At 39.3% G+C, this 20,813-nt stretch overlaps 1 protein-coding gene and 1 non-coding gene across 9 annotated transcripts in view; both read left to right on the top strand.

Moving 5' to 3' along the window:
* LOC126483855 (protein rolling stone-like) overlaps window positions 1–20,813 on the top strand; it is a 160,517-nt gene that overhangs the window by 121,217 nt on the left and 18,487 nt on the right. For 4 of the 8 annotated variants that reach the window (XM_050107072.1, XM_050107070.1, XM_050107074.1 and 1 more), the window contains exons 2-6: window positions 14,591–14,667; window positions 14,896–15,023; window positions 15,143–15,274; window positions 16,064–16,307; window positions 16,402–16,521. In XM_050107072.1, the coding sequence (XP_049963029.1) occupies window positions 15,191–15,274; window positions 16,064–16,307; window positions 16,402–16,521 (448 nt within the window). In that variant the 5' untranslated portion in view covers window positions 14,591–14,667; window positions 14,896–15,023; window positions 15,143–15,190. The remainder of the gene's footprint in view (window positions 1–14,590; window positions 14,668–14,895; window positions 15,024–15,142; window positions 15,275–16,063; window positions 16,308–16,401; window positions 16,522–20,813) is intronic. The other 4 variants (XM_050107076.1, XM_050107075.1, XM_050107077.1 and 1 more) reach the window with 2 other exon arrangements.
* On the top strand, window positions 3,017–3,091 carry Trnas-uga (transfer RNA serine (anticodon UGA)). Its single transcript has one exon. It is a non-coding gene; the product is annotated as a tRNA-Ser (tRNA).

The raw sequence follows: 20,813 nt of genomic DNA, 5'->3' as shown, positions 1-20,813 counted from the left end.
GTGGAAGCATGAAAGTGAAAAGCTAAGAAAGACAGTCATGTTAATAAATTTGTAAGGCAGGGTTTCAGATTATCAGCACAGTTGTTCGACTAGTTGAGTATCATACATTGATGAGCCAAAACATTATGAGCACTGCCAGCCCAGAGGTTGAATGCCATCTGGTGCTGTTGCGGGCATGTGGCGCAGTAAGGCAAGAATATAAGCGTAAGTGGGACGAATGGGTAGACATTATAGGGAAGATACGGATCGACTGATATAAGCTTTTTTGATAAAGGGCACATTGTTGTGGCACTTTGGCTGGAAATGATAATCTCTCAAACGACGAAGCCGGTCGCCTTTTGGCATACTAGTGTCGTGAGCACCTACGGAAAGATGTTGACGGATGGTGAAACAATGAGTAGGCTGCGTGGTGTTGGACGACCACATCTCTTCAAAAAACGTAGAGGTCGGAGGGTCCCCCACTGTGTAACACAGGACAGGCAGCGATCTGTGGCAGATCTGATGAGAGTACAGTGCTGGTGCAGGTGCGGGTGTTTCGGAGCATGCCATTCAAGGGCCACTGTTGAACATGTAGCTCCACGTCACACGACACCTAAGTGTTTTTGTGTTGACCCAGTGACATAATCAGTTATGACTGAAGTGGGCACACATCACTGAGGTTTCACTGTGGGGTGATAGAGACGTGTCGCCTGTCAAATGAATTGCATTTCTTGTTACACCAGGTTGATGGTTCGATCCTTACACATCATCACCCAGGCAAATAAATGGCTGCATGAAACATGCACTATGCCACAGATGCAGGCTGATGAGGGCAGACTTGCACTATGGAGTACACCGAATTGGGCTTCCATGGGATCAGTGGTGCTAATCGAAGGCATAAGGATGGCAGTGAACCACGTGAACATTATTGTGCGCCACCTGCATCGTTTCATGCTTGAAGTCTCCTCTCCTATGGTGATGACATGTTCCAGCAGGATAACTGTCTGTGTTTCAAGGCTAGAGTCGTGTTACAGCGGTTTGAGGGGTTGAGTGTTACACTGATGTCTTGGCCGGAAAATGTGCCTGGAACGTATATCGGGCGCCAGCTGCGTGCCCGTAAACCACCATCCCGTAATTTGCGGCAGTTGCTTAATTTCTGCATAGAAGCCTGACACCACATTCTTCTGGAATCCTGTCAAGGACTTGTAGAATCCATGCCAAGTAGAATCTGCTGTACTGTGTTTGAAATCTTGAACAACACACTTTTAAACAGGTGGTCACAACGTTTCAGCTCATCGATGTATTCATTCTAGAGACAGCTTGAAGGCTGAGAATGGAAACTTTCCTGCCATATACTACTGATGAGTCTTGAGACACAGATATTTCAATAGGTGTCATACTCATCAACTTTTAGCAAAGTTACGATGTGTTGCAGATGCTCATAGACACTGCTTTACAAAACTTAAGGACGAAATAAACGAAAATAGCATTTTAAGTATGTGGTGTTAGTGAATGAAAGTGCAGGAGCATGTTGCCCCTGGGCTGGTCCAACAACATGAGGCAGTTAAATGAATGGGAAAATACAGTGTGTGTCTCTCAGTAAGCAGTAATAGTGCACTGTGGTGGTGTTCTTCAGCACAAGATGACTTGCAGACAACATTTTGATGGCTTGACGTGGCGAAGAATCATCGGGAAATTGTAAGTGTGAAGAATGTAGCCCAGGAGTTTAGTATTAGTCACCGTATTCTTTCATGAGCATGGGGAATGTTCTAAGCCAAAGGCACTACTGCATGAATGAGAGGAAGTGGTTGTTCATGGTCAGCTACAGCCATGGGCAATCACCATGTTATGTCAAACAGCATGTGTAATTGCAACCACATCTAACAGGACCACTAGACATGCAATCTCACCCTCTACAGTGGCACAGCAACACCATGAGGTTCGTCTCTTTGCCTGAAAACCAGTATGTTGAAAATGTGTTGATACCTCCTCAGTAATATTAAATAGCTGTTGCTTATCTCTATGTTGTAGCCGGCCATGGTGGCAAGCGGTTCTAGGTGCTTCAGGCTGGAACCGCGCGACCGCTACAGTCGCAGGTTCAAATCCTGCCTCGGGCATGTATGTGTGTGGTGTCCTTAGGTTAGTTAGGTTTAAGTGGTTCTAAGTTCTAGGGGACTGATGACTACAGATGTTAAGTCCCATAGTGCTCAGAGCCATTTGAACTATTTTTTCTATGTTGTAGCTTAATATCTGCTTGAATAAGTTTACATCCATATTCCACAAACCACTCTGAAGTGCATGGCAGAGGATGCTTCCCATTGAATCACATATTATGGTTTCTTTCTGTTCCATTTAAATATGGAATGTCAAAAGAATGTTTAAGCATCTCTGTGTGCACTGTAATTAGTCAGATCTTTCCTTTGTCGTCCTCACTGGAGTGATATGTAGGTGGTTATAGTATACTCCTAGATTCCTCAGTGAATACCAGTTCCTGAAACTTTTTAATACACTTTCATGACGTAAATGATGTCTGTAACAAAATGCTTGTCACCTGAGGTTTTTCTGAATTTCTGTATGCAGTTCCATAAGTCAAACAAAGCTGTAAATATTCATGCTGCTTTCTTTGTGTATATTCAATGTTCCCTGTTAGTCCTGTATTGTGTAGATACTGTAAACATGAGGAATGTTCTAGAATGGGCAATACCAGAAGTTTTGTCCGCAGTTTTGTTTGTAGATTGGTTGTATTTGCTCCGTATCTTACCAAGGAACCAAAGTTTTCCACCTAATTTGCCTATGATTGAGCCTGGGTAATCATTACCTTTCATATCTCTGAAAACTGTTACACCCAAGTTTTTGTACAAATTGAGTTATTCCTATTGTGGCTGACTGGTATTTTCCATAAAAAGATAATTCCTATATCAGCAACAACAGAGTCCTATGTATACTGTTACTTGTCATGCAGCCTTACAATGAAAGTTTGGATGGTAGGAGACGAGGTACTGGCAGAAGTAAAGCTGTGAGTACCGGGCGTGAGTCGTGCTTCGGTAGCTCAGTTGGTAGAGCACTTGTCCGTGAAAGGCAAAGGTCCCGAGTTCGAGTCTCGGTCGGGCACACAGTTTTAATCTGCCAGGAAGTTTCTTACAATGAATGTTGCTGCTTGACATGTAACTTACAGGAATTTCCAATCATTGAATTTGGCTTCTTTTCCACAAGAGTACATATCTCCAATCTGAATCTCACACAAGGCATCAAAGTCTATATTAAAACTATTTTTGTGTCTTGCACTGTGACTGTGTGGGTCATAGTCATCTGAAACAAATTTTACTGATAGCAACAAGAACCAACAAGGAGGTAATGTACAGAGAAATGACTGTAGGAATTCCGAGATCATTAAAGAGATCTTTGCAAGATTTACAGTTACCTATTTTACGCAGTATTCTTACTGATTTCTTCTTTCTAATAAATACCTTATTTACTTTAGATGCCTTCCTTCAAAATATTTACAGTGATGTCTTTGGGATGTTACATTGTACCCTTCACCAAGTGACTACATTCTGCTTGCAATGAAAGTCCAAACGCAATTGAGCATCATTATAGTAACACACATATTTTTGTTGTCTTTGAATCACATGCCTATATGGAGCAGTAAATACCCATGAGTACTGAATTTAACAGTGGTTGTGTTTTTCAACTTGGACTGAAGGCCCTTACATTTACAGTGAAGATTTACTTGAAACGTAGTGAGTACTTTGCTTTCAGAGTAAAGGAGACCACTCACCAAAATCAGAAGGGTTGACTCATCAACAGGTACACACAAAAAGACAGAAAACATCCTAACTTTTGGAGTACATCCTTTCTCAAGCTAGAGTACACACACACACACACACACACACACACACACACACACACACACCTTGCCCCTATGCACAGAAATCTGCATTGTCCACTTGGCACTATGTACCATGTGTGTGTGTGTGTGTGTGTGTGTGTGTGTGTGTGTGAAATCTAGCTTAAAAAAGGATGTACTTCAAAAGCTAGCAAGCTTTCTGTCTTTTTTGATGACTCAACCCTTTGCTTTTCAGTTTGCAGTCTCATTTACCTCCCAAAGTATTTACATTCTACCAAGACTTCCAAACTATAGTTGGAACATAATGATATTATCAATCACACAAATCACTGATGGCAGGGAAACATGTTGGAAATGAGTGTACTTGTTATATAGCCATTTTTCATTGGTTTAATCCAACTGTAATCTGCTAGAGAAATGGTTATATTTTTAAAGAAAATCAACATTTTAAACTGTTAAGAATACTTATGAAGGTAAAATTAAATACAATTTACATCTCTCTTTGTACAGCGAACAAACTCAGAGCACGGAACTAACTAACTGTTGCACATACGTATACACTAATTGTTGAGAGACCTCATGTTACTGTCAAAACTATTCATATAAACTTACCACAGTCTAATTTGTCTCCCTGTATTTATATTGCAGTGAAATTACACTCAGAATTTCTCCTAATTTTTCAAACTTATTGTTGCCCAAATATTTGGTAAAAGTGTCTGCAACATTGTTTTGTGCATCTACATAACAAATGCCTATAATTCTCATTCATATAACATTCATTCAAAAATGAAAGTGTACTAAAATATACTTTAAAATTTTAATACTGTTATCATTTATTTTCAAAATGGTTGTGTACTTCAATATACTGGTACTGTGTAGGGTCACAGACATGCACGTACGTGTTTGTGTGTGTGTGTGTGTGTGTGTGTGTGTGTGTGTGTGTGTGTGTGTCTGTGTGTAGTGTTCCTGAATATACTTTGAATTTTTAGTACAGTTACCATCTGTAGCAGCACTAATTGCACCAGAGTTCTCTTCCTACGTGTACTTTAACAGGTTCATCGGACCTTACACCAAAAATGTTCAAGAGAACTTACTTAATCTCATTGATAGCTTCGGAGAATGCTGCATACTCAGCAACACTTCCTTGTTTCTTAGCTTTCCAGAATATTACATTTCCAAATGTCTAATTCCTTAGCCTGATGTAGACTTACAATACAGACAGTCACCTATCCCCTGCCCAGTGCACACCTACAAAACAATCTAAGTGATCAATATTTCCAGTCCTTCCATATGTTAACACCAACCACATTTCAGTACTTGCAAAACATAATTGAAGAGACTATAGTTGTAATAATTTTTAAATCTACTCAAATAGTTTACACTGTAACTTATATCTGGCTGTGTTCCTGAGCTAATATGCTAATATGCTGCACAATTTTTAATGTTCAAAATGATATTTGTTAGCTAGAGATACGATATAGCTTTCCTGACTAAGGGTAATTACATTCTTGCATAATTATGGTCAATATTTATTCCAAGCAGTGGCAGCTTAAGCAAAATTTTACCAATGTGCTACAACATTACAAAAATAAACAGCTCGGTTCCACTATGTCATCATGGTAGATGCGACTTAATACTGTTGCACGCAAAATTAGCTTTACCTAATGCACTAAGATCAAGCAAATTGTTGCAATGTTTATTATTTCCCATGTGCTTTTTTGTTAATATATTAGTATGTACTGGATCTTTCACTCCCCCTGTACACCACATGTCACTGATCCCTAATACCATACACGGAAAGTAAAAATGTGCATTGAGAACGTGACACCTGCAGATCCAACTGTTTCCATAATACTGAATTTCCTTCTCTATTCACTTTTTTCCCACAGCCTATAGCCTTTTAACTTTTAAGGGTACTAGTAGTAACTAAACTGAATATTTTAATTTTACATATATAAATCAAACTGTTTAAATGCATTTAAATTCTATAATTGATAGCTTAACATTACAAGGAATAAAATAAAATGAAGAAAAGAAAAATAAGGTGATAGTAGTGAGACCCTAGCCTGGGCCGACGAATTACCAGTCGGTGCAACACTATAAATTATCAGTCAGTGCAATGCTGATCTGATTAGCATTGCTCAGAAATCCCTCCTACTCCACTGTTAATCTTTAGAAAGCATTTTACCTTTTCCTACAGCCCACTCAGGTAAAATATTTTAGGAACTTGTTAGGTTTAAGTTTGGATTAGGTCAGCTTAACTCTTCAAGTCTCATTTTATCCTCTAAATATCAACTGGAGAAGGGCCTCTTTGGCAGATCATCTGCAAAATTTGCCACATTGGTTGTACAATACCTTATATGCACTTTGAAAGAAAAATACTGACCTGGCACTGTGAGCAACATAGCAGCCCAAGTGCCAGCATGGATGAAGTCTCATTAGAGCATGCACAGTCAAAAGCAGACATCTGCATCCCTTTTCTGACCATAATTTCAGCACTGGTTTCTTGCTACTGAAAAGGGAGCACTTCAAAACATGTTTTAGACCATTTTATTCACATACCAGCGTGTATTAGACAAGAAATGTCATAATTTTAGTACAATATTTACAGTGAGCTGTAGCACGTAAGTACACGATCACCAGCTGCCACTGCCCAAGACAGTTCTTTATTTCATCTCAGCCTCTCATTTGATACTGTTTGTATAACAGAGTCTTGATTTGTTCTATTGTCTTTTTACTTTTACCATAAATTAGCAAATCGTAAACACAGTTATACAGCTCACATAATTTTCAGTTACAAGAAATATGTTGCTAGAAAAAATCTCATGTATGTTAGTTGAAAATCTCCAAAAGTTCTTCATCAGTTCCTTTGAAATTTTGAACAATATTGCCTTTTAATATATGCATTTTATATACCTATTTTAATATATATAATACATAAATAAATATGTAAGATATAAATGGGAAAGGTTATTACCAAAGTTCCTGAAAATTTCTTGATTGATTTACTTCAAATTTTTATAAAGTGTTCTAATGAACATTCAGATGGACACAGGCTACATATTTTTAACATATATTATACATAAATATGATATATAAAAACAAAGATGAGGTGACTTACCGAACGAAAGCGCTGGCAGGTCGATAGACACACAAACAAACACAAACGTACACACAAAATTCAAGCTTTCGCAACAAACTGTTGCCTCATCAGGAAAGAGGGAAGGAGAGGGGAAGACGAAAGGAAGTGGGTTTTAAGGGAGAGGGTAAGGAGTCATTCCAATCCCGGGAGCAGAAAGACTTACCTTAGGGGGAAAAAAGGACAGGTATACACTCACACACACGCACATATCCATCCACACATACAGACACAAGCAGACATGTCTGCATGGTCATCATTGATATCTGTTCTTTCGGAACAATTACTGTCTTCATCTGTTATTACTTTTATATTGTAATTTAATCTACTGACATGTTCCATGACCTTGGAGATTTGCTCCTCAATTTGGTCCTGCAGAACTAGGCATGTAAAATAATCTTAGTAGTTGTGGTGGTACGGACTCCATCAGCTGATAATCACGACTTGATTGTGATCAGTTCGACATTGTGGGGGTTTGGTTGCTGTGAATGAGTTGTCTGGAGAAAAGTCCATCACTAACCTGCCATTCCCCATGCTGTCCTTCAATGATGTCGAAGTTATCACCCAGATTCGCTGTCATGTCTTCTTGTGTGTGTGTGTGTGTGTGTGTGTGTGTGTGTGTGTGTGTGATACCTTCATCAGCTGTGCCACTGATATCCTGCAGAAACCATGCAGTTTAAAATAATTCAGTGTAACAATGGACAGTTTACCATGGAGGAGAACACTGAAGGTGTTAGTCCTGCAGTTTGTCTCTCTGTGGGGCCTGAATACAGTGACTGCAGGGGAGTTTGTATTATCCTGTAACTTGACATAGTCACTTTTTGAGCTGGATGTACAAAAATTCTGGGAAAGCTGTGTGCCTGTGGAGGTGTTATTCTGAGATGTGCAATGGGCCGTTCCACTTTGAAGATGAGTTGAGGTAAATCCTTATCCACTGGCAGTTGTGTCAGCAAGATGAAGTCAGCTGGTAGGGGAAGTTGCTCACTGTATAGGGTTTCCAATAATGAAATGCAAAGACCTTAAACACAGAATGCATGTCTAAAAGCTTCCATGGCAAGGATTCTGTTCAATCACCAATGTGACATATGAGTGCAGTTTTTAGTGTGTAGTGGCAATGCTCTGCCAACCCATTGCCTCGACAGTTGCTGTACTCCTGCTATAGTCTGCAGAAGTACTGCTCCAGTCATCACATGTCTCATGTCAGTTGTGATTGACAGTGCAGCAACTGGCAGCAGGTATGTCAATGTTATAGCATGAGGTATGCTGTCTTTAATCTGATCAAATTATTATAGCATTTACAGGATCCATTCAGGATTTCTTTTTCTCCATCCATATTTTCCTGCCAGTGCACTTTTCACTGGAGCCCGGATGGGCAAATGCCACTGGTAAAAGTTCATCACGCTGAGAAATCAATGTAATTCATTGTAGTTCTGGGACTGCAGCAACTGAATTGTGTAGTTGGTTGGATGCCATCATTGCTAACAGAATTGCCAAGGAAGGTCACTTTGGATTTTCACAGTTGGCTTTTGTTGTAATTGAGCATGATGCCAAAATGTTTCAGTACTTCAAAAATGATTGTGAGATGTTCCTGACATTCATGTGGGAAGGGCAGAAGACTAGAATATCATCCAGATATGCATAGCAGAAAAGGAACTTGAAGAGAATATTGTCTATGAAATGCTGCCCAGTTTGTGCCACATTTTTCAGGCCATATGGCATGAACAGAAATTTGTATAGCCCAAATGGGGTGATGATCACTGTCTTTCGTATGCCCTCCTTGTCCATGAGGGCTAGAAAGTCAGCTTTTCTGCAGTCTAAAATTCTGAACACAGAAGCACCTGCTTAAGTTTGGGTGAAGTCTTGAACGTTCAATACAGGTAGCTATTGGCTACTGCACAAGTGTTGAGCGCGTGATAATCACCATATAATTGATAGGTGCCATACTCTTTGGACAGGAGATAGATGGGCAAGACCCAAGGGCTGACAGACTCTCTGACAATTCCTGCTCATAGTAATTCGTTTGTAACTCACTTGGCTGCATGAAGTCTGCCTGGGCCAAGTCACAGCACTTTGTTGTGAAAGGAGGGAAGCTGAGGCATAATATTAGACCTAGTAAAGTTCAAAGTCAGATATCATTCTGTTGCAACATCATACACTAGTGATGAGGAGCAGCACTGTCACACACAGAGTTCTCATGTACTTTGAGAAAATTTCAATATAATGACCTGTATTGACGGTGCGACAGGCTTTGCAGTACCAATATGTCCTGGTGATGTGTGTGTACCTGCTGTCAAAGTCTCAGTGCTCACTGTCTCATCCATGATGGCAATGCTAGAATGGTGTGACTGCTTCTGTGTGATACGTTGCAGACAATAAAACATGACAATGAGTTCATCTGCAATCAAAAGAATTTTAGCATGCAGTTCGTGATTCTCCTTGTGTGGTGTGATTTTATCTTTTCTGACTTTTTCATAGTACTTGATGATCTGTTGTAACTCTGATTCTATTATCTGGCAGTCACAGAGAAGTCAGAGATGGTTATCACAAGCAGTGGCAGGGTTTGATGCCTGCAGGTTGGTATTTTCAATGGCAGCTGTTCATATTGTGGTGAGACATCAATGATGCTGGACATAATTCTCCACCACTGTGGTGTGTGTGTGTCCCACATTCAGATCTGGAGAGAAATGGAAGTGGTGAAGAAAGGCTGCTCCCAAGACAGGTTCTTTGATTCTGAGACCAAGAACTGCCATGGAAGCATGTCACGCAGACCCCATTCGATCGTCAAGTGTCTATTCCATAAATCACAACAGACAAATCATTTGAAGCAATAGGTTGGATGATCAGTGTAGTCAACTCAGTCAGAAGGTCCTCTCGGGGGAGGGGCACACTCAATTCTGAACCAATGTTGATGAGAAGAAATTGGTCGATAGAGAGATCTGGAATGTGGAGTCCACCATCAGCTTGTGGAATCAGGACCAAACTATTTTGCTTCACATGTCATGAATATAGGTAACTTGGATGAGTTCTCTGACCTGGAGCACCTATTGTGGACTGAGTTTCAAGTCTGAGTGATTACATGGGGCAAGCACAGAAGCATGCATTGAATCAACACTGGGTGAGGCCTCAACAGCTTGCCTGGGCACAGCATGCTGCTGATTGCTGGGGGCATGTTTGTTTTGACTGGCAGTAAGTCACTGATACCACAGCACTTGCTGGTGGCATCATCCTCGGTAGCATCCTTGAATGCTCAGTTTGGCTAGGTTGCCTGTGGCCTTGCGCCATGGTGTGATCCTAAGCTGTGTGTCTGGCTGTCATTGTTGTATGGGAATTCAATCAGTGTTGTATCACAGCTAAAAGCCTATCAGCCAAAATTAATTTACATTCCATAGTTTCATCTTCATGCAAAATCATGGCCATCTGTGTCTATGGTGATAGCTTAGCACTAGAATGACAGAAGGGGTCACAGTGTCACCTGTCATTCTTTTTTCTTCATAGTCACATCCATTTTTTTTAATTTCGTTCATGAAATTGTGTGACTTTTCCTAATTTTTTTCTCCTTTTTATGACAATGTATTAGGATTTACAAAATATTTATATTTTCTTGGACATGTCCTTTGATATATTTAGAACAGCAATATGGGACAATTTGACACTGTTCTTTCCCTTCTGCATGTAAGTAAACAATCAAACAATAAAACAGCAACAATCAGCAATCATGCAGATTGTTGGTGCTGATAGTTGCATCTCGACATGTGCATATTTCAATCTGCTACAATTTATATCGTGTCATTCAGATAATATTCTTTGTCCATGAAAGACATTTTCAAACATCTCATCATTTTGTTTAAGTTACCTACATTCATGACATGTGGTCCAAGCTAGTTTGGCCCTGATTCCACATGATGATTGTTGGTTCTACATACTGGATCTCTCTACTGACCACAGATAAAGATGGTCATGATTTTGCATGAGGATGAGACTAAGGAATATAAATTAATTTTGACTGATAGGCTTTTAGTTGTGTTGCTGATGAAGGTGAGTATTTTGTATCAAAGACAAGTGTAGATGAAGATAAAGACATTATGAATGAGGAGTGATTATTGGAGGAGGATTTAGATGTTGATTTATATCTATTCTCACCTCATCCATCAGAACAGGCCTCTACAAAGATGATCATTAGAGATGAAACCTAGTGGGAGATTGTCAATTTTTTATCATCTTGAAGAAGGGTGGCTGGTAACAATTAAAGAAGTGATGAGTTCCCACTAGATACACTTGTCAATGAGTAGAAACTCAGTTTTCAGTGCTTCCTGATTCAGTTTTATAGAACCAGAGCTACATCTCACAGAATCAAATGTTCAAAACATATTAAAAAACAATGATTGGACCATATCACTTAGGAAACTGGAAAAATTGTTAGCCATCATATATGCTTGGGGTGTCATTTATATTAATGATATGACTACAGAGGCTCTTTAGCCACATTATTGGGGATGTATTTTTAACAAGGACATTATTATGCCAAGGAACACATTTCAGGAGCATCTCAGATTTCTCCAATCTGATGAAAAATCAGCCTGAGCTGAAAGCCTCCCAGAAAATAATTTTGCTCTTGTATTTGAAAATTTGAAAAAATTCTTGGAAAATAGTATTTGTTTTTATCACCCTGCAGAAAATATAAACATGCAGATAAGATGCAGGTTCACTCAATTCATGCCCAACAAACCCAATAAATATGATCTTAATTTCTGGATTGGTGCCAATATAGCAACAAATTATGTATGTAATTCTTTCTCATTCCTCAAAAAAGAGGACACACATACACACACACACAGAGAAGTAACAACTCTAAAATATGAGTGCATCATTTTGCATGTCATGGGGCCATTTCTAAGTGGAGATTAAAACATGATGACAGTTGACTTCTTCACACCCCTTCAGTTTGTAAGAAGTTCTTTAATTGGTATAATGAACAAGATCTGCATGTAATCCCTGTTGAGGTAAAGTAGTCAAATGCTGAAATACACTGCACCACCACCTTGTGCCAGACTGGCAAAACAGACTGCACCCTGTCTGTATACTAAGGATGGAAGAAAAAAAAAGTCATTCTTCTGAGTGCACTGCATGCTGAAGTAACAATAAGCAAATAATAAAGAAAAAATCTGAAACCATGACGTTCTAAAATGCAATAAAGTATTAGGTGGACCTGGATGATCAAGCGACCTATTAATATACGAAAACACTGTGTGCCAGTGCATGTCTTCTACAACATTTTGGACATGGGGGCAATAAAAACATGGTCATCTACAAAATGGTAACAAACAAGAAAATGGAAAGGAAGGAGATCGTACTTCAGCAGGCAAGTGAACACTAAGGAATGAAACAACAAGAAGAACATAGAGAAGAAAATATGGGATCAAAATCGTCTAGAAAGGAGAAGAAGTGACAAATCAACCTCTGAAAGGCAATAAGACCAGTGACTATGGTGCAGATTTCCACAAAGCCATGTGCAGAAAATATGTGCATCAAATAGAAATCACCTTTGCTGACTGTGTCTGACAAATTACAGTGACTTGAGAAATAAGTACAGTGAAGCTGTGTAGAACACAGGCAATTATAATATGGCCCATATATGCTAAAAATGTCTAGAAGCTTTTACGAGTACTCAATGTATGAAAGTCTACAGTTTAGATAACTAGTGTGCATGAGCAAGGATAAATTGGTGATACAGTAGTGTAATAATTATCATTACAACTCACAAAAATCAAGGGATTAGTGTAGTCTAAAATAAAGTACTTTTTTAAGTCATACATGAAAATATTTTATGCAGGGTCAAAATAAACTCTTCCTGCCATTTTAGAAATGTTAGAAACTCCACCACTCTAGTGTTAAAGAGCCAGGACATCCATAGCATTTTGTCTGGCATGAGGGTCAAGTCAATTAATGTGTGAAGGTGCCTCAAAAACTAAGAGGATATCTTGGTATCTAATTGCTTGTTGTAAATGACGACATAGTTGTCACTCCAGTGTCCTAGTTAGCCAGTGGAGGAAAGCTGCCTTTGCCATGTCATATTTGCCATAAGCTTTGGGTGTTTTTATGGTATAGCTGATGATGTTGATGTGCTGCCCATGTGGCTCAAGAAAGCAACAAACTTTGAGTCCTCATTGAAAATTACATAGTTCTGTAGAATTTACTCAGTGACTGCACATAACTGGTTCGTCCGTACGAAATGATGGCAGCTTGGAGTGAGGTCCTGGTTGAACAAATGGTCCACTGAAATTATATCACAGATGTGGTGGCACGTGAAGTTGGAGAGCAATGGCAGACGAGCTCCCCAGGTCCAAATGCAGCATGGAAGAAAGTCGGAGAAGAAAATTACCTTGCATGACTTTATGTGTGGGTGCTGCTAGATGTTCCCACCATGACTGAGCTGAGAAAATTAAATTCCATGCCATGTGCCTGTCCATAACAGTCTATGGAACAGCATCTTGGTGGTATAAAAACAGGTTGTTCTTGTTACTGAAATCATCTAGTAAGTCAAAAATCATCACACATTGTTCATGTACACAAATGTCATTGTTGTTACCCACAGCTTGACACATAGAAACATCACTTTAGTATTACACATTTAATGGTGACTATTCCTGCTAGTCTGAAACATTAAATTATGCATTTTAGACATCACTGTCTTGTACCTATAGTTTACTAGAACTTTAAATGTATATTAGCTCCACTGTTAGAGTGTGAGTGATGAGGTGTAGTACACTGGGTAACAATAGTAGCTGCTGACATTTGCCATAGGGTCACTGATGTGCTGGATCTGGGTAGGAATACTTGTAGCAGAATGACTAAGGCAGCTAGTGCATATAAAATGCACTTTAACACCAGCACTATGATACAGAGGAAAGCTTGTGCACACACAACTGTTGAGAGTGAACTGGCTCAACCAGAGATAGCCTCATTGCTGGCATTCTCCATGCTGGCAAAAGAAGCTTCTTTTCCCTTGCTGCAGTTATTGATGGTGGAGCCACCATAGATTGTTTTCTCTTTTTTGTTTTTGTGACTTTCAGTTAGACACTAAAATTTGAACAGGAAAGGTTCAATTGTTGCAGATCAGCAGCTCTTGAATATTATCCTTTCATTGCAGCAATTAAAATAGATTCTCAATTCTTAATTTATATCAGATTGAATAGGTTGCACGTTCCTCTAATTGATTTACCTCATCTCCAAAAGCTGTTTGTTAGTTCATAAATTTTTATTTAATTAATATTGTAATATTATCCTCTGAATGACAGTGTTCACTGAGACAAATGATTTCTGTTCTTATATTCTAGATGAATAATTTGCAATTCATGAACTATACACGAGTTTTATTTTAAAAGTCAGCATTAGACCTTTGGTACCCTGTTGCATAATGTTTATTTAGTTAAGTTATCAGTAGGAGATATACAGCAGCTAATTAATGTATCTGAATTTTTCAAAGTAGCTTCATTCTGTCAATTTTATCACATTAACTTTAGTTTGAATAAGCATATATATTTTGTAGTAGTTTAACATTAATTAATTATTAATGTGATTTCTAATAGTTAGTTCAATTTATTAGTGTAAATCTTATCTGCTTCCAGATCCTTGGAGGTTCTTCTTCATGGTGGTATTCATGGTACACAATAAGTGACTGAGTGATCTGCTGTCTGTTTTCCAAGTAAGACTGAATTTTTTTTTGAGTATATATTTCCAATGTATCCATTTTATCTTATAATACTGAAAGACTTTAGTAGTAATAAGGGAAATAATTGTTGCATATTCTTGTATAATTCTCCAGAAAGAACTTTTGTTGTGCTTCTTTATGTTCTGACCATTTATTACCAGATATGAAATAAAACTTATATTTATGTAAGCAAATAATTAATAATCATATATTTCACAATAGTTTCTGTCATCTCCAAGAATTTCACCATAATGTCTTTATCATGAGGACTCATAAAATCCTACCAGTGCCCAAATCCAAATTTCCTGTGGGTCAACACTACCTCTCGAGATAGCCAAACAGATAATGAGGTAATTACTGATCCTTTCTCTTGCTGATTATCACTTTTGTATCTTGGATAATTTGTCAATACCTTATTATTAATTGTTTGCCAGTATTTTCCTCTAAGCTGTCAAATTTAATTTCACAGCAGGCACTAGCTATTTCACACATACTATATCCAAATAACTGAGGAATAATGAAAGGATTCTGGAAGAAGGCGTTTTCAGCTGAACATTTCAAAATAGATCATCAGACAGCCAACATATTTGTAAAATCTCAGGTAAATATACAACACTGGTTAACCACTTATATGATTCAGTCTACTATAATTTACGACAAATGACATAACTTCTTGTTGTGAAGTTGACAACGAAGAAATTTTTTAAATCATTAAAAGTGTCAGAACGTTGATGAAATTCTTGTGCGATTGCTGCATTCGTTATTTAGGAATAATATGTGAGATTAAGTTGTACTGAAGAAAACAGCAGTTCTGCGGAATAACTTATTTCAAGCCAACGAGAAGTCAAGGTATACATGATCAAGGACCTACCAGCACGTATAAGAAAAAAATTACAACCCTATGGATACCATAACCAGTCACAGCAGAAGAAAAGATCTGCATTGATGTTTATTAAGAAGCATAATACTGTTACAAACAAAGGTGTTCATACCAAGTGCCTTTCTTCAGAAAATATTTGGGAATTTATTGCATAAGAAAACTTAATTTCGTGAAGGTGCAATTTGTTATCTTCCGTGTGTTCAGGGAAAAATGTAGGCCCTTTAGCAGGTAGGAAATAGGTTGTTTTTTATAAGCTCGGAATGTGAATGGGCAAGAAATGTTCATCCAAATTCAACAGAGTCCATCAACATTTCTTCTTCCTTGATGAATGTGCCATGCTTATGCTGAATATTCCCTTGGTTAAAAAGAATGAATTTAGCATCCACATATTTATGTTGTTATCAGCACCACAGAATAAGAGTTCCACTGCAAATTATATCCTCTTTACCTACTACGTTAAGTAAATCACCTATCCATATTTGTATAAATGAATACACTCTAATTTTACAGTGGCAACTGCGAGATGGCATTTCAGTTCCATATTTATTATATCGAGCAGTGGTTGCCATATTCTTCCTGGCTGTGTTTATTGTCTCACTGCTGGGAACTAGCATGATGCAGAAAAAATCAGTACTTGGCTGGAAATGGCTAATATATCTCACAAACTGGGGAATTACAATGTGCACTATTCAAGCCATCTTTGGTCTGGTTATTGTATACATTGCAAAGTTGAAGGAGAAGCATCAGATATCAGGTAAATCAATATAAGTGATAGTTATTACTAATGATAACAGTAAATCATTTGACAAAAAGAATTATAAAAAACTTACCTCTATTTTCATCCTCAGCAGAGGCAGGCACTGACACCATGCCACTGCACTACAAAATTTACTGGGCTATTCACACAATAGCTACAACAGCTGCTGTATGCATCACTATTTCTTATTGGTCTGTAGTGTACAAACCTGGTGAGTATTTGATATGTACAGCAATTTTATTTACTGTCATAAATATCTTATTTTCAGATTTTTAAAATTTCTTTACCAGTCTTTTGCGAATAATGCAATGATCATTGCATGTCAAATGAACTTTGGCTAACAAAGAACATAGAACCTGAGAAAAACACTGCTTAAAAACAAAACAAGAATCATAGGTCTGCTTATTCCAAATCAGCTATGCACTCACACTTTCTACATTTTCTGACAAATACACAAACCATGGAGCCACTTTTGAGGCATTCACTGAATACTTCTCTGATTTTTTAATCAATATTTGTTGCCTACTATCCAAGAGCATCATTCATGTATTAAATAACCTAACAGATTCCCAGACAGTCTGCAATCTGCATTCATTTAACTCCCATTTATTACTATTTACACCTCTCACTCGGTACATCAGCGTACACCACCTACATGTTTTTTAATTATGTTTATCCATCCATAGACAATAAATACTGTATGATGTTGCCTTATGTACATGTAAATTTTATGTGAATTCATTATGAGAAAAATACTACACACCAGGTAATTCAAAGGGATCTATACACAGTAATACAAATTTCACAGTATAGTGAAGATGTTAAGTCACATCGCACACACACACACACACACACACACACACACACACACACACACACACACTCACAAATAACAAAAAAAAACTGTCTCTGGCTATGATTTCATGTTTCAGGGGATGGAAAAATTGCAGATTTTTTAAAAAAAATGTTTTATTGGTGCCCTTGTGTAGTACTTCTTTTTGCTTACTGAGAATGGAATGCTGTGCTACTTCAGGTACCGCAGCTATAAAAGTTGTCTGAAAATCTTCAGCACTGGTCATAATACGTGATATATATGTAGTGAGGGTACAAGGTAGAGATGTTTAAGATAATTCTTAGACCAAAGCAAATGGAACTGATGAAATCTTCATGATTTGTCAGCTGAATTGCGGTAACAAGAAGACACAAGGGATACAGCTGATAACCCAATATTTCATCAATGAGATTTAGCAACAAAGCCTGCATTTGCATAGATGCTGAATAGAGTTTTTGTTCAAGTTTTATTACATGGGCATTTAAATTTATTTTTCATCTACATGAATCCCCAGAAATATTGTAGAATTTACTCTGTCTAAGGCTTTGTCACCCAGTACCAGATATACATTTACACTTTCACTTATTTTCCCAAACAGCAGGTGATTTCTTTATTTACATTTCATGTCAACCTGCTTGCATTGAACCCAAGAGTCAATAAATTGAAGACTTCATCAGTAATTATAGTTCAATCAACAAAGGAAAGCAAGGGAAAAATTTGTGTAGTCACAAACTTTTGTACAGTGGACAACATACTAAAAGCAAAGATGGTATCTGTTCTTTCGGACACGTCTGAAAGAACAGATACTGTTGGTGACCGTGCAGCTCTCAAGAATGAAATGATAATTAAATCAAGACCCTAAGCTGCCAACAGGCGTTGATATACATCAATGGGGACAGTTGAAAATGTGTGCCCCGACCGGGACTCGAACCCGGCATCTCCTGCTTACATGGCAGATGCTCTATCCCTCTGAGCCACCAAGGGCACAGAGGATAGTGCAACTACAGGGATTTATCCCTTGCATGCTCCCCGTGAGACATACATTCCCAACTTAATGTCCACACACTACATTTGTAGTACCCCTGCCCATTACACTCATTACACCCGGCAGACAATCTTACTGAGGCCCATAAGTGCGCATCCGAACAGAAGAAGGTCAATGGCCAGTTAGCCTTAACTATATGAAGATGGTATCTGTTCTTTTGGACATGTCCAAAAGAATCTCACGGAGAGCGAGCAAGGGATAAATCCCTGCAGTCGCACTATCCTTGTGCGTTTGGTGGCTCAGATGGACAGAGCATCTGACATGTAAGCAGGAGGTCCCAGGTTCGAGTCCCAGTGAGGGCACACATTTTCAACTGTCCCTGTTGATGTGTATCAATACCTGTCAGCAGCTTAGGGTCCCTTGATTTAATTATCATTTCATTCTAGAGAGTTGCACAGTCACCGGTGGTATCTGTTCTTTCGGACAGACACCATCTTCATATAGTTAAGGCTAATCAACCATTTACCTGCTTCTGTTCAGATGCACATGCATTGACCGAACTCTTACGGGACTCGTTAAGATTGTCTGCCACATGTAATGGGTGTAATGGGCAGGGGCACTATGAATGTAGTGTGTGGACATTAAGTTGGGAATGTGGGTCTCACAGGGAGTGTGCAAAGAATAAATCCCTGCAGTTGCACTATCCTCTATGCCCTCGGTGGCTCAGATGGATAGTGTGTCTGCCATGTAAGCAGGAGATCCCAGGTTCGAGTCCCGGTCAGGGCACACATTATCAAATGTCCCCATTGATATATATCAGTGCCTGTCGGCATCTTAGAGTCTTGATTTAATTACCATTTCAACATAATAAAAATCCTGACCAGTGATGTGTGAATTTAGTGTAAGATGCTCCTCATTACAAAATTGAACTACACTAAATTTCGTACAAAAAAGGCCTTGTTAATTTTTTTCAGGACTAATAGGGATGGAAAAATTGCAAGTTTTTAAAAATAGTGTTTTAATGGTATAAAATTGATGTTTATTGTTAAATGAAATGGGTTAAGAACAAATATTATGTTTTTGTATCACATCTACGTGCCATAGAACAGTATTAAGGGATAAATTGTACTCTGCAGGTGTAACAGGATACAAAGGTGAAGGTGCTGATGTTGATGTCATTCTCTCTGACGTCTCTCTCGACTCCTCTTCCGAGGTGATGGAGGTTGATGTCAGACTGCGACAATCATCTCGCCCCAAAACTGAGCTTACACCTGTTGAGGGCTCTCCTCCCCAACAGAAAGGGCAAATGAAGGTACTCCCACCCTGATAGATGGCTCCCATTATACAGTGGAACATGAATGGATTCTGAGCACATGTGGAGGAAGTGAACCTCCTAGCACAGCAACGTCCCCTGTGCTTGTGTTTACAGGAAATGCATTTCAAACCATCTGATGCTCCTGTACTAAGGGCCAAAGGCGGAGTCGCCGTGTTTGTCAATAATGACCACCACTCCTCTGCTCTCCCCCTGAATACTGACCTGCAAGCAGTTGCAGTTGAAATTCATTCACGTCGGAGGCTTACCGTTTGCTCCGTTTATTTACCCCCTCTGGATGCAGTGAACTTAGAGGCTCTCACAGATCTTATTGAACAACTCCCCTGCCCATTTCTCCTCCTGGGAGACTTCAATGCCCATCATGTCCTATGGGGCTCCACTTCTCTTTGCGCTCAAGGTCGAGTTTTGGAGAGCCTCCTAACATCTCAAGTGTTGTGCATCCGAAACACAGGTACTCTGACTCATTTCTCTACTGCTACTGGGTCATTCTCACCCATTGACCTATCTTTCTGCTCTCCAACCCTCACCGACTCTGTTCACTGGGAGTTCATTGACGACCTTCATTCCAGCGATCACTTCCCCATCTGCATTCATCTCCTGGATGGTGTATTGCTGGAGCAGAGGCCGCCATCGTGGGTGATTGGCAGAGCTAACTGGCCACTGTTCACTCGGTTGGCTGTCTTTGAACGCCACAACAGTGTACAGGAATGGGTGGATCACATCACACTTGTGATCCATCATGCTGCTGACCTGTCCATACCACAGTCTTCTGGCCCTCTTAAGCGGCGCCTTGTGCCTTGGTGGACCAAAGAGTGCCGTTCAGCAATCCGGGACAGGCGTGCGGCTCTTCGACGATTTAAATGCCGCCCAACAGCGGTCAATCTTACCGCCTTTCAAATCGTGAGAGCCAGGGCATGCCGTGTCATTAAAGAGAGCAAGTTCCTGGACTCCATCAACCGTTCCACTTGTTCCACAAAAGTATGGGAAGCAATCCAGAGGATTTCCGGTAAACATAGCCGTTTACCAATAGCTGCAGTCCTGAACCAGGGATGCTTCCAAACAACACCCAGAGCCATTGCTCAGATGCTGGCAGAGCATTTTGCACAAAGTACTGCCACTGCAACCCAGGATCCAGCATTTCGTCACTACCGTGCGACTGTCGAAAGAGCGAACTTGGACTTTCGGTCAAACAGTTCTGAGGCCTACAACTCCCCTTCCTCCATGTGAGAACTTGAATTGGCACTTACTGAGACTTCTGACACTGCACCAGGTTACGACCGCATCCGGTACTCCATGCTGTGATATCTGCCAGCGGCGTCAAAGGAAATCCTCCTCGAATATTTTAATCTCATA

This window comes from Schistocerca serialis, chromosome 6 (genome assembly GCF_023864345.2).
Source record: "Schistocerca serialis cubense isolate TAMUIC-IGC-003099 chromosome 6, iqSchSeri2.2, whole genome shotgun sequence".
Taxonomy (NCBI): domain Eukaryota; kingdom Metazoa; phylum Arthropoda; class Insecta; order Orthoptera; family Acrididae; genus Schistocerca; species Schistocerca serialis.
This window is presented reverse-complemented; position numbering and strand designations above follow the sequence as displayed.